At 52.9% G+C, this 13,969-nt stretch overlaps 1 protein-coding gene across 6 annotated transcripts; it reads left to right on the top strand.

The window, feature by feature from the left end:
• Window positions 1-56: 56 nt before the first annotated feature.
• Window positions 57-13,960, top strand: CCHCR1 (coiled-coil alpha-helical rod protein 1). 6 transcript variants are annotated; one of them, XM_082346864.1, is made up of 18 exons: window positions 57-204; window positions 1,244-1,310; window positions 1,389-1,602; window positions 3,342-3,645; window positions 6,143-6,306; window positions 6,423-6,558; window positions 6,752-6,862; window positions 7,072-7,221; window positions 7,670-7,780; window positions 8,000-8,106; window positions 11,087-11,199; window positions 11,368-11,413; window positions 11,573-11,709; window positions 11,838-12,026; window positions 12,124-12,225; window positions 13,059-13,210; window positions 13,351-13,480; window positions 13,697-13,960. In XM_082346864.1, the coding sequence occupies exons 2-18, from the start codon at window positions 1,295-1,297 to the stop codon at window positions 13,804-13,806; spliced, it is 2,292 nt and encodes a 763-aa protein (XP_082202990.1). In that variant the 5' UTR covers window positions 57-204; window positions 1,244-1,294; the 3' UTR covers window positions 13,807-13,960. The 6 variants fall into 6 exon arrangements, with proteins under 6 accessions (XP_082202990.1, XP_082202991.1, XP_082202989.1 ...); XM_082346865.1 differs by having other exon boundaries at window positions 6,752-6,802; window positions 13,309-13,480; XM_082346863.1 differs by having other exon boundaries at window positions 58-204; window positions 13,309-13,480.
• The last annotated feature ends 9 nt before the right edge of the window (window positions 13,961-13,969 follow it).

Raw genomic sequence — 13,969 nt, forward strand, 5'->3', positions numbered from 1 at the left:
CCCAACGCCTTAATTGGGCCGGGCTTTAGACACTACTGCGCCTGCGTTTAGCTCTTCTCCTCCTTCCGGGTTGGTAGCCTTGTAGGCTTTAGAGCGTCCCGCCAACCTGCCCGCTTTGCGCAGGCGCGGTCAGGGGCCGAGGCCGCGCCCGGGAGCTAGGTGTAGGGGGTGTGGCCAAAGGGCTGAGGGGGTCTCTCGCGCCGGGTAAGGGGCATTCGGGAAGAGTCGGTTGGGGGCGGGAAGGGGCTGAGAGGGGGTACGGGGGTGGGTTCAGGGATCCATAGGGTGGAGGGGTGCAAGGGCAGGGTAAAGGAACAAATGAGGTGGTCAGAACAGCCTTAGAGCTCAGCGTCCAGCAGGGCGAAGACTCATATCTGGGGGAGAGGAGGGAGGGAGAGCAGGCTATTGGGAGATGAGAGAGTAAGGGGCCAGAATAATTTCTTCAGGATAAAAGCAAACTAGGATGTAGGGAGGGATAGGAATCCCAGATTGGGGGGAAAATAGATGAATTCGGGTGGGAGGGTAGGGAGATCTTGAAGACCCCTCTCTCTGCTCTAGGACTCTGGAGAGGTGGGTGGGCGACAGGAATGGAAGCTGAGGAGACAATAGAGAGAAACTGAGAGGAAGGTTGCTGGAAGGGTTTGGATGCGACGTCAGGAAGCTGGCTTTTCTGCCAAGGGGTCTAGGCTGCCTGGATTCCCCGGGGGTCTTGGGTAGGCGTCCTGCCCTACATATGGCCACATTCATCAGGGGCTAGGCATTGGGCCAGCGCTTTGATAGGGAAGGACCCAGGAGTCATGGCTTGGTGGTGTCTGGATGGGCTTCCCCAAGGCCTTGGTGAGCCATGGAGAGAACTCTGGAGATTGGGCTCATAGCCTCTGCACTGCATACCTCCTTTCTCACCTCCATCCAGGAAAGGTAGAGACTGTAGAAACTTAAGAAGGAGAGTAAAGGCACTGCCCAGAATTTTAAAAGTATGAGTAAAACCAGAGCCTCTCTCAGCCTGTCTCAGTAAATTCTCTCTGTCTCATGGCTGTTGCCACAGTCCTATCAGGAACCAGACTGAGACAAGCAAATGATCTTCAGGTATTTCCTACTTCTTTTGGGAAGTAGGATAAGAGGAGCTAAGAGTCAGATGGACCTGGCTATTATTTAAGGATTATGACTGTTATTGTAGGGGCTCTCTCTTTGGAAGGTGGCCTGAAAATTGAATTGGAGTGTCCTTGTTTCTCCTGTTGTCCAGGGGAGCATAGACGGCTGGACACAGACTCTAGAGACTTCAAATAATGTGGAAATGTTTCGACCTTCAGGTCAGTGGGACCTGGCAAGGGGGCTGGTGATTATGTCTCCCTGGGAAACTGACCATCTTTGTCCTTATGATTCTTCAGGTTCCACTGGGCTGATTCCCCCATCCCACTTCCAAGTTCGGCCCCTTCCAACTCTGCCAAGAATGGCTCCCACGTGGGTCTCAGACATTCCCCTGGTTCAGCCCCCAGCCCATCAAGATGTCTTAGAGAGGCGGCCAGATAACCAGAGACCTCAAGTGACCATGTGGGAACAGGAAGTTTCTGGCAAAGGGCAGGAGCCAGGGTGGAGAGGCAGGTACAGATCTAATGTTGCTGTTTTCTTGGGCTTGCTTGCCAGTGGCCCTTCTTCCCTGAAATAGATTCCTTACCCTATTTCAGCCCTTAGTTCCGTGATTATTCATTTTTATATAAGCAATTGTTGTTGCCTACAATGCATAAATAATAGCAGTGTGCTAGATGCTAGGGACAAGAATAACAAAAATGAATAAGAGAGATCCTGATATCAAGGAATTTTATTTTATTTTTGATAATTTTTTTTAATGAATTTATCTATTTATTTTATTTTTGGCTGCGTTGGCCTTTGTTGCTGTGCACAGGCTTTCTCTAGTTGCAGTGAGCGGGGGCTACTCTTCGTTGCGGTGCGTGGGCTTCTCATTGCAGTGGCTTCTCTTGTCGCAGAGCACGGGCTGTAGGGGCGCGGGCTCTAGAGCACAGGCTCAGTAGTTGTGGCGCACGGGCTTAGTTGCTCCGCGGCATGTGGGATCTTCCTGGAGCAGGGCTCGAACCCGTGTCCCCTGCCTTAGCAGGCGGATTCTTAACCACTGCGCCACTAGGGAAGCTCCTATCAAAGAATTTTAAATCCTAAGGGAAGAGATAGGTTGACCCACAGCTGATTGTATTAAGCATAGGATAAGGCAGGCTGAAGAAGTACGGGCTGGGAGTACAGACCGTGTGCGGCGGTAGTGTAGATTCATTCTGACGGAGCTGACCATGCCATCTGTCAATTTGTTGTCTGTGAAGATTCTTATTCTTGTTGTTTCATGTGTGTCTTTTCCCAAATGTACTGGAACATCATCCTGCCATTTTGTTCTTGAGTGGATTGCAGGTGAGTCTACCTTGGACCCCGTCAAAGGGAAAGGAGCATAATGATGAAAGGGGAGCATTGGAGTGAGTGTCAGGAGACAGAGATTCTTTGTGACTAATTTGGCTACCAGCTAGGGGTCCTTTGGCCAGTCACCTAATTTCTCTAGGCTACAGATCTCTGCCACTTAAAAAAGGTGCTGGGGAATTCCCTGGTGGTCCAGTGGTTAGGACTCTGCTTTCACTGCCAAGGGCACAGGTTCAGTCCCTGGTCAGGGAGCTAAGATCCTGCAAGCTGCATGGTGTGGCCAAAATAAATTAAAATTAAAAAAAAAAAAATGCTGTGGTTCTGGGCCTCAGTGAGGGAGCTGTGTCAAGAGCCATGTTATAAGCTGGTTTCAACTTTATGTGACGCCAGTAGACTCTGCTCTCCAGCGGTTGGGACTATGTAATTTATTGAGGTACTGCACTCTCAGACTTCTCATGTGGTGTACCTAACACTCAATAAATGATTTTAACTAGTGCCTGGCCTCACCATATTGGTACTCGTTGCCATGACCTCTCTTTCCACCTCCATCAAACTTTTCCTTGCCCTTAAATCAGAATTCAGAAATCTCTGAGTGTCCTTCCCGCTTCTCCAGTTCAGAACGTGTGGCCTAATGATGTGCACATGTGATGTTTAACACATCTGCCTGTATATTGTCCTCGAGAGAGGTCATGTTCCATGAACTCAGCTAACCTTTAGGTCCTGTGGGCCCAGATATGCTTAGTAGGGCTGTTATCAATGATGATGGTGACGGAAATGCAGAGATCCCCATGGCCCAGCTTCATCCCCTGCCATCTCCCCATATGGGAGCAGAGGGATCCTCTCCTCCTTCTCCTGTCTCCATTTATGCCTTGGCCACCCTCCCAGCACCAGAGACAGGTCTCACCTGTGCTAACCTGTCTTTGAAGGTCCGTGGAGCTGGCCGGGTCGCAGGCCCTGAGCCAGCAGGCTGAGCTGATCTCTCGGCAGCTGCGAGAGCTGCGGCGCCTTGAGGAGGAGGTCCGGGTGCTGCGGGAGACCTCGCTGCAGCAGAAGATGAGGCTGGAGGCCCAGGCCATGGAGCTGGAGGCACTGGCACGGGCAGAGAAGGCTGGCCGCGCTGAGGCCGAGGGCCTGCGTGCTGCCCTGGCCGGGGCCGAGGTTGTCCGGAAGAACCTGGAAGAAGGGAGCCAGCGGGAGCTGGAGGAGGTTCAGAGGCTGCACCAAGAGCAGGTGAATGTGGGCCTGGGAAGGGTTCAGCTGCACAGTGGGGAGCTGGGCAGGAGCTCCCCAGCAAAGAGCAGGCATTGCAGAAAAGGGTGATGAGATGTTTGGTGAAGGTGAAAGAAACAGGTGACCTGGAAAGAGGGAGAACTTGGATGTGTTGGTCTTATTCAGATTGCCCTTTTCTGCCAGGACTCAGGAGACCTCCCACCACTTGAAGCCCTCCTTCCTCTTCCAGTAGGAAGTAGTTTGTCTTTCTACTTTACTCCAGGTACCCAGTTCATCTGGGAACACTGTGGGAGGGAGAGCGAGGGAGGTGGGAGTGGGGTCCTAAGGTGGACTGGGAAGGGGCGATTATTCAGTCAGCAAGCATTTATCCATGTTTACTCTTTGCCATCCCTGAGACAAGAGCCGGGACACTGGGGTGAGCAAATCAGCCAACTCTCTGCCCTTGTGGGTGGAGCTGACAGCCTAGTGGGGGATACACACATTCAATGCTTAATTTAATTCTAGTTAATTAATTGCAATTGGGAAAAGAGCCATGAAGGAGAAGGACAAAGGAGCCCTGACTGGTCTGGGGGTTTGGGAAGGCCACCCTAACCAGTCAACATGTTAGGAAATGAAACCATAAAGATATTGGAAGAAAATATGGGTGAATTCCTTTATAACCTGGGAATGGGGAAACCTTTCTACCTGTGAATCAAATTCCAGAGCCATTAAGGAAAAGATTGATATATTGACTTTATAATACCAAACTTAGGAATGACAAAATAAAAGTAAAATTAAAGGGTAAGTGATAAACTATAGAAGAATATTTCCAGGTCATATCACAAGAAAAAGCTAATATCCCTACTATATAACGTGTGCCTGGAAATCAAGAAGAGAAAGACAGCAGTCCAGGCAGAAAATGGACAGAGGAGATCGTTCAAAGAAAAATATAAAGAGCCTTTAGGTTCATGAAAGATGCTTAATGATAAGAAGTTGACATTTGTGTTAAATAGGAGTTGGCGGGCTTCCCTGGCGCCGCAGTGGTTGGGAGTCCGTCTGCCAGTGCAGGGGACAAGGGTTCGAGCCCTGGTCTGGGAGGATCCCACATGCCGCGGAGCAGCTGGGCCCATGCGCCGCAGCTACTGAGCCTGCGCTCTGGAGCCCGCGTGCCATAACTGCTGAGGCCCACGCGCCTAGAGCCCATGCTCTGCAGCGGGTGGGGCCGCCGCAATGAGAGGCCCGTGCGCGGTGGCGAGGAGTGGCCCCTGCTGGCCGCAGCTGGAGGGGGCCCGCGCACGGCAACGAAGACCCAATGCAGCTGTAAATAAATAAATAAATTAATTAATTAAAATAAAAAAATAGGAGTTGGCTGGTGGGCAGGCATGTGGGGAGGTGATGGGGGCTGGTGTGACACTTGGCTTCAAGTAGATGTAAATGGGAGGAGGCCAGAGGGGCCTGAGTGCAGGCGATGAGAGGGGCTCTGGGTGTTGGGGTGGAGTGTGAGGCCTTGGGCCTGTTCAACTTTATACTTTACCTTAAGAGCAATGGGTAACCGCTGAAAGGTTTTAACAGGGAAATGACATGATCAGGTTTATATTTTATGTGTAAAAGGACCAGTTTTGTGATTTGTGTCCCAAAAGCTCACAGTGACTATGGTATAGAGATAGGGCTAGAGGCGGGCAGACCGGAAGTGAGGGCAGCCACTTCCCCTCCTTCACCGGCCGAACCATGACTCCTTCAGCGTATCTGACACCCTTAACCACTGTTGGTGGTGCTGTGAGAAAAGGACAAGCTCCCTGCCTTCCTAGGGCTTCCTTCTGGATGGGGGGAAGCAGACAGTAAGCACGTGCAGAAGCAGGATCATTTCATAATGATAAGAAGTGCAGGAAGGGCACGAATAGGTGATAGGACAGCGCAGGTGCTGAGTAGGGAGTAGCGGTCCGGGGAGGCCTTCCCCACGAGGCGGCATCACTGAGATCTGAGGAGCTGGGGGAAGCCAAGCCTCCAGGTCGACTCTGAGGTGGGAAAGAGCAGACTTGTTGGGGGGACGGTGGGAGAGCACTGTGGCTGGAGCAGAGCGGGCAGTGGGAGAAACAGGACAGAGCTCAGAGAAGCAGGCAGAGGCCAAGGCACGACAGGTTTCACAGGCCCAGGGAAGAAGCCGGTCTGAACGCTGTGGTAAGCCACTGGAGGTTTCTAAGACCGGTCAGGAGATGGTTGCCATTGTCCAGGCCAGAGATGAGGGTGGGTTACCTCAGGTTGGTGGCACTGGATATGGAGAGAAGTGACAATGTTTTGGCGGGAGACCTGACAGGAACTGCTGGTGGATTGGAGGGTGATGGGGAGTGAGGCACCAAGCATGGTCTCCGTTTTGCTGTGCACAGTTGGGTGATTTCTTGGGTGCTTGTCCAAGGTCACAGAAGGTGAGAGTGAAGGGCAGGGCCAAAGCAGAGGGCGGATTTGGAAAGCCCAGGTGTGGGCGAGCTGGCCCCTGCTGAGCCCTCCCTTCTCTCCACAGCTCTCCTCCTTGACACAGGCTCACCGGGAGGCTCTTTCCAGTTTGACTAGCAAAGCTGGGGGCCTGGAGAAGTCTCTGAGTAGTCTGGAAACCAGGAGGTCAGGAGAAGCCGAGGAGCTGGCTGCGGCCCAGAGGGAGGCCGAGCTGCTGCGGAAGCAGCTGAGGTGAGTGGGCGGGTGGGCGACCGAAGGGCAGTTGGTCTGGCATTCGGTGGGTTGGTGGGTGGGGTGGGTCTCCAGGGTGCCCCCCGATGGCTACTCTGCTCCCACCCCAACCCTAGGAAGACCCAAGAGGATTTGGAGGCTCAGGTGACCTTGGTTGAGAACCTAAGGAGGTACGTGGGGGAGCAGGTCCCTCCCGAGGTCCACAGTCAGATGTGGGAATCAGAGCGACAGGAGCTTCTAGAAACCGTGCAGGTGAGAGAGCGCTGGGCATGGGGTGGGATGTGAGGGCTCAGGTCCTGGGCTAGGGGGCCCTGGAGAAGAGCACAGTCCCCGGGAGAGAAGGCAGTGCTGTCAAGGGGCACACAGCCTGGCCGCCGCCCGAGGGCCACTGGGAGACCCAACAAGAGGTAGCTGTCCTCTCTCTCTCCCCCAACCCTGCCCGAAGCACCTGCGGGAGGACCAGGCCGGCCTGCACACCACCGCGGAGCTGCTGCAGGTGCGCGTGCAGAGCCTCACGCACATCCTCTGCATGCAGGAGGAGGAGCTGGCCCGGAGGGTAGGCCCCTGGCCCAGGCCCCTCGCCCACGGGTGCCCCCTGTGCGTGGGAGGGGTCGGTGTGCCGCTCCTAGAACCTGCCTGCGTCTTCCCCTGAACGCCTCTTCTTGCTGTGGCTCCTGATGCCTGGGCAGGACAGAAGAAATAAAACCCACCTCCTTCCTCTGCTCCCCCAGGGGCCCACACTCTCCCCACTTCCTCCACCCTCAGGTTCAGCCTTCAGACTGCCTGGAGCCCGAGTTCACCAAGAAGTGCCAGTCCCTACTGAAGCGCTGGCGGGAGAAGGTGTTTGCCCTTATGGTGCAGCTGAAGGCCCAGGAGCTGGAGCACAGAGAATGCGTGGAGCAGCTGAAGGGACAGGTCACCTGGCACCCTCTCTCCCCATGCTCTCCCCCAGCTCTCTGCTCCTTACAGGAGGGGTGGCATTTATTCACCAAATACTTGGGTGATTCCCACATGCTGGCAGCACAGCCCTGAGCAGAGGCTGACAAGGACCTGCTCTCATGAGGCTTACATTCTGTGAGGTGGGCCGGCCTCCCCCAGAAGGGGACAGTGTCCAAGGATGGGTGGGTGGCACGGGCAGAGGCTGGCCACGGGTCCTGGTGGGTCGGTCACAGGGTAGTTCCTTAAGGTGTGGGCATGGGGAACATGCTTCTGGAAGGAAACCTGGACCCAGACTCCATTCTTAGGAACCCGGGCTTAATGTCTCCATGTGTGGCCTTCTTTCAGAGACCCCTGCACCTGCCCCTTCCTTCCCAGTGCCTCCCCTACAGCTTTGGCTCTAGTCCTGCCTCCTCTCCTCCCCCAGGTGGCAGAGCTCCAGGAAGGAGTCAAAACCCAGTGCCAGGAGCAGGCCATCCTGCAGCGCTCCCTGCAGGACAAAGCTGCAGAGGTGGAGGTAGAGCGGATGGGTGCCAAGGTCAGTGTCTGAGATGGGCAGAGGCTGAGGGAGGGCAGGGAAACCCCAGGGAGGGGGACACTTTTGGTTTGTTTTGGCTGTACCACGTGGCATGCGGGATCTTAGTTCCCCGAACCAGGGATCAAACCCGTGCCCCCTGCAGTGGAAGCGAGCAGTCTTAACCACTGGACTGCCAGGGAAGTCCTGAGGGGACCATGTTCTTTACCGTATCCTTCCTAGGCCCTGCAGACGGAGCTGAGCCGCACTCAGGAGGCCCGGCGCCGGGAGCAGCAGCAGACAGCCACAGCGGAAGAGCAGCTGAAGCTTGTGGCCAATGCTGTCAGCAGGTATCTGGGATGGAGGGTGGGTGGAGTAGCATTTCTGCTTCGACAGCTTCCTGGGCATCTTGGAGTTTAAGAGCCTCAGGCAAGAGGGGCTAGAAAGCTGGCCGTGTGGAGGATGCAGGGCTGCAGGGCTGGAGGTATGTAGCCCTGTAAAATCTTTGTGTTTGTTTTTTCCTGGGGCAACCCCCTTCCACATTCACAGCAGGGTCACTTGTTATGACTCCCACCCACTGCGTGTTTGGCTGGAGATGAGGTATTACTAACTTCCTCCTGCAGTTAGTAACAGCTTGAGCTAAATAGAGCACCTAGGAGGGTCTCCACCTTCAGAACTGTTTGAGGATGGGGAATGTGGACACTTGATCTTTCTTCCTTCCCTCCTTTCTCTCTTTCTTTTTCTTTCTTTCTCTCTTCCTTCCTTTCTTTCTTTCTTTTTCTTTCTTTCTCTGTTTCTTTCTTTCTTTTTCTCTCTTTCTCTCTCTCTCTCTCTCCCTCCTTCCCTCCCTCCCTCCCTCCTTCCTTCCCTCCCTCCCTCCCTCCCTCTCTCTCTCTCTCTCTCTCTCTTTCTTTCTTTCTTTCAAATTTTGCAGGCATGCCCTGTTGAGTTGGAAAAAATTTAATCTATTTTTTTTTAAAGCTGAACACCCACAGGTATACCTCTTTTTATTGTACTTTGCTTTATTAACTTCACAGATGCTGCTACAAATCGAAGGTTTGTGGCAACTCTGTGTCGAGCAAGTCTATTGGTGCCATTTTTTTTTCCAACAGCATTGTTTTAAAATTAATGCTGTTTTTAAATGTTTAGTTGTTTTTTCAGACGTAATGCTATTGCACACTTAATGGACTACAGTATAGCATAAACATAACTTTTATATGCACTGGGAACCCAGAAAATTCATGTGACTTGCTTTATTGCAGTTTCCTTTTTTTCCCCCCTTTATTTATTTATTTATTTGTTTACTTTTTTAACATCTTTTTTGGAGTATAATTGCTTTACAATGGTGTGTTAGTTTCTGCTATATAACACAGTGGATCAGCTATACATATACATATATCCCCATATCTCTTCCCTCTTGGATCTCCCTCCCACCCTCCCTATCCCACCCCTCTAGGTGGACACAAAGCACAGAGCTGATCTCCCTGTGCTATGCGGCTGCTTCCCACTAGCTATCTATTTTACATTTGGTAGTATATATAAGTCCATGCCACTCTCTCACTTCGTCCCAGCTTACCCTTCCCCCTCCCTGCCAGTTACCTTTTTAATCAATTGCAAGCCTGTCTCTCATACCAACTTCCTAGGTGTTTCCTTCACAGCTATTGTTAGATAACCTTTAGAACGACATCTAAGGAGAAGCACAGGTTTCTTTGCACAGGTAACAATCCCTCCTTGGCTTTGGACATGGGGACACTGAGGTGGTCTGAGGAGAGCTCTCAGCACAGTGCCTGGCTTATTGTCTGCATTCTGTAAATGTTCACTTTTACCATGAAGCTCTTCTAGATGGATCACATAACAGTTTTGGCTTAGAACAATTGTGATGCAGGGTGGGTCCTTGCCTACCATCCCCTTCTGTTGGATTTGTACCTTGAGGACTAATTTAACAAAAAAAAAAATTTCATGAAAAATTTCAAGCGTGCATGGCATTAGAGAGACTAGTTATGATGAACTACTGCCCAGATTCAATCCATTGCATGTGCCTCCTACCTCCAGGAAGACAGAAAGATACACTGTGGACAGGGTTTTACTTTGACACCAGGACAGTACTGAAATGGTCCTTGCTAATGATTTATTGCCAGAAAGTCCACGTGGCCTAAAACAACCCAAGCTCAGATTGTTGCCAGGTTTTTTAGTCTCTTGGTGGCTTGGAGATCCTGTCAGGAAAAGGCTTTCGTAAGAGCCACAGTAGGTGTTGGAAGCACCCGCTCAAACAATTTTCAGATAAAAGTGATCTCTGCTGTGCTGCTAGGGATACAGCCTTCAGCCTTCGTCGTCCGCTTGTTTTTCCCCTGGGTGCTGCATAGGCCCTCCTCCCAGGGGACCCATTTAGACTTCTCAACTTCCATGAGCCACGTTGATCCTGCTTTGGGCACAGCCAGCTGATAAAGCATGTGGACCCGGCCTTTGTTGGTATCAGGGACTTGTTAGAGAGGATAACTTTGATCTCTGATACATAATAGTGATCAAAAGGCAGATCGTGAGAAATAAGCTTAGCACATTGCTTGAAAAGATGTACAGTCATTTAATGCCTTCTTGGGGCAAAGTGATGGAAGCTATGGGCTTTGTTCCATAGAAGAATGCACCTAAGTTCATACACCCCAAACGTGGCATATGGCGGCAGGAGACTCCCCAAGCCTGGAGACGCACCTGGAGGCCTGAGGTGCAAAAGTCTAAATCAGCTAGAGATAAGCCTGCTTTAGGGCACTTGTTTTAGCCCCCATAGAATCGATGTTACTGAACCCTTTACTTTGTGATGGCATCTGAGTCCAGATAAGGTGCGACCTCATGAACCTGATTATTGTTTTAACTGTAGGGTTGTTTTTAAAGACACTGATTGCAAGGACGCAAATGAGAAGCTTATGTAGGTTTTGTGACCAGGAATAGCTGCGCCTTTTTTTTTTTTTTTTTGTCTGGGCCACGCAGCATGCGGGATCTTAGTTCCCCGACCAGGGATCAAACCCACCCCCCCTGCAGTGGAAGTACAGAGACTTAACCACTGGACCACCAGGGAAGTCCCTAGCTGTGCTTTTCTTATGAGCAACTGCATCATTTTTATTTGACAATGACTAAGGGGCTTAAGCTCTCAGTTTTCTTTCATGACTGGCAGGGCACAGAGTTGGGGCCCCTACTCTTGGCTTCAGCTTCTCTTGCCCTTGCTCTGATTTCCCCTTCCCTGCTTTCCCCACGTACATAGCAATACAGGATAGAGGGGGTCAAGTCCTTTTGGAAATAAGATGGGGTTGAAGGGTCATGACTTTCTGTCTTCTCCAGCTTTCAGACCTGGCTCCAGGGCGCCGTGGCAGAGGTGAAGCGGGCCGCAGCCCGGTTGCCCGGCCTCAGCAGCCGAGTCAGCTATGCCGTCCGCAAGGTCCACACCATTCAGGGTGGGTAGGGCAACTGCCAGATGCGTCCTGCCCCTGTCACTGCCCCACCAGCTCTCTCATCCTACACCCACCCTCCTGCCTCCTCCTTACCAGTTCGGGCATCTCCCGTTTTCCCTCTTCTCCTCCACAAGCTCACCTCTCTGTTGCTCTCTGCCTTTTCTTCCCCAGGCCTGATGGCTCGAAAACTGGCCCTTGCTCAGCTGCGCCAGGAGAGGTGAAATTTGGGCCACTTTGAGGTGGATCAGGGGCAGGAGTGGGGCTTTAAGGTGTTGGTTTCTGGGACCCAAAAAAGCGAGGATGGAGGAAGGATGGGGGCTTAGGGGTCAGGCAGCTGGGTGATTCCCCCCATCTCTGTTTCCCTTCCCTGTCTCAGCTGCCCCCGACCCCCACCGGCCACGGATATGAGCCTGGAGTTGGAGCAGCTGCGGGAGGAACGGAACCGTCTGGACACAGAACTGCAGCTGAGTGCCCACATCATCCAGCAGGAGGTGGGCCGGGCCCGGGAGCAAGGTACATCTGGTCCTCGAGTCACCGAGCTTGAGCCGGGGCCAGAGTCTGAGTCTGGGGGGTGAAGAGGAAGAGGGAAGAGCTGGGGTCTAGGGTATGGAGAAGCCTGAGTGGGCACCACATCTTCCCAGGGGAGGCGGAGCGGCAGAAGCTGAGCGAAGTGGCCCAGCAGCTGGAGCAGGAGCTGCAGCGCACCCAGGAGTCCCTGGCCACTTTGGGGCTGCAGCTGGAGGCGGCTCGCCAGGGCCAGCAGGAGAGCACGGCGGAGGCTGCCAGTCTCCGGCAGGAGCTGACCCAGCAGCAGGAGATCTACGGGCAAGGTGTGCAGGAGGGGCCGTGGGCAGACCCATGGTGGGGGCAGGGGTGGGAACCATGAACCCAGGCTCCCCTGACACCCCACGTGCACCTCCACCCCAGCGCTGCAGGAGAAGGTGGCCGAAGTGGAGACTCGACTGCGGGAGCAGCTCTCAGAATCAGAAAGGAGACTGAACGAGGCTCGCAGGGAACACACCAAGGCCGGTGAGATTGGCTGGGGTGGACGTGGGTTTTCAGGAAGAAGGAAGTGTTGAGGCATGAGGTTATTTTAAAAACTTTATTTTTAAAGCTTTTTTGAAGTGTGCGGGTCATGAAGTTATCAAGGAAGATGAATTCTCAGGTGGTAAACACCCATATATAGCCAGCAGCCATATCAAGCAACAGCACTTGACCAGCCCTGGATCCCCTGCAGCCCCTCCCAGTCACCCTCCTCCGCAAAGGCAGTCTGACATCTCATACCAACGATTACCCCCAACTTTTTATTGGGAAAAATTTCAAACACCTAGCCAAGTTAAAAGAATCATGTAATGGATACTCATATACCTTCTCTGGTTAGAGGCAGCAGTTAATAACCTTTGGTCACATTTCCTATCTGTATATATACACATATTGATATATAAACATTTTGGGGGGAATTATTGAAAGTAAGTTGCAAACATCCTGACTGTTCAGCTGCATCTCCCACAAATGGGATATTTTCCTATGTAACCTCAATAACATTGTCACACTTCAAGAAAATGAACATGAATTGCACAAAATCTGATATCCAGTCCCTATTCAGATTTCCCCTGCAGGACTCTGGGAAGCTTCAGTGATGGGGGAGGTACTTTGGGTTCGCAGATTCATAGGATCCTAGAGCATCAGACTCCCCTCCCTCTGTACGGCAGACTGAAAGCCATAAAGTGTCAGTGGCTCACCTGAGTCACAGAGCTGGGGACCCAGTGTTCCTGCCCATCCTTCCAGGCTTGTTTTCACGGTGCTTCATGGCCTCTAGGCTGCCCAACACCCGTCCCCTCTGTGGCCTGGCTTTCCCGTAGTGGTCTCCCTGCGCCAGATCCAGCGCAAAGCCACCCGGGAAAAGGAGCGGAACCAGGAGCTGCGGCGCCTGCAGGATGAGGCCCGAAAGGAGGAGGGACATCGGCTGACCCAGCGCCTGAAGGAGCTGGAGAGAGACAAGAACCTCATGCTGGTAGGAGGAGGAGAAGGGGCTCTTCTCAGGGAGCAGAGCTGTGGAAAGGGGAGGGGACTCTGGCCGGGCTTGGTGGCGTTTAACCCTCTCCTTCCCAGGCCACCTTGCAGCAAGAGGGTCTCCTCTCCCGTTACAAGCAGCAGCGACTGTTGGCAGTTCTTCCTTCCCCATCGGATAAGGGGTTACCTGTGGAGTCCAGCCCCAGGCCCTCAGAGTCTTCAGCGCCTGCACCTCCGGCAGCGGCCCTATGCACCAAGGAGTCCATCAAAGGTAAGGGACAGATGGCGGGGGACTTCAGGCATCTCTCCTCCAGGCACTCTGCAATGCATGAGGCTTGTTCTCTGTGACCCCTGGAGGCCCACAGCCTCTCTTATTCACGTCCGCCTTGGACCAGGAGCCTTCTCCCTCATAACCCTCACATCCTGCGGCGTGACTGTGACAGCCTTCTCTTGTCCACCTCCTGTCCCTTGGGGTCTTCTTTCCCAGGATCCCTTTCTGTCCTGCTCGATGACTTGCAGGGCCTGAGTGAGGCCATTTCCAAAGAGGAAGCTATTTGTGAAGGAGACAGCCAGACCTCTTCTTCTGTCTGCCACTGAGCAGCTGCAAGGACCGGAAGGATGAGGATGGAGGAGGAGTGGGTTGGGGAGGGGGTCCAGCCCAGCTCCCTTCCCATCCAGCTGCCCTCGGGGACACCAGCCACCAAGATGTCGTGAATTCTCCCGTGGCTCAATAAAGATGACTACAGTAGGAGCCATTGTT

This window comes from Balaenoptera borealis (genome assembly GCF_965194805.1).
Source record: "Balaenoptera borealis genome assembly, chromosome: 12".
Lineage (NCBI taxonomy): Eukaryota > Metazoa > Chordata > Mammalia > Artiodactyla > Balaenopteridae > Balaenoptera > Balaenoptera borealis.

Excerpts from the sequence above, each read along its gene's own strand:
- CCHCR1 (XM_082346863.1), top strand. Across the intron at positions 11,414-11,572 it reads GCTCAGCTGCGCCAGGAGAG|CTGCCCCCGACCCCCACCGG; the intron begins GTGAAATTTGGG and ends TCCCTGTCTCAG. Across the intron at positions 12,226-13,058 it reads CAGGGAACACACCAAGGCCG|TGGTCTCCCTGCGCCAGATC; the intron begins GTGAGATTGGCT and ends GCTTTCCCGTAG.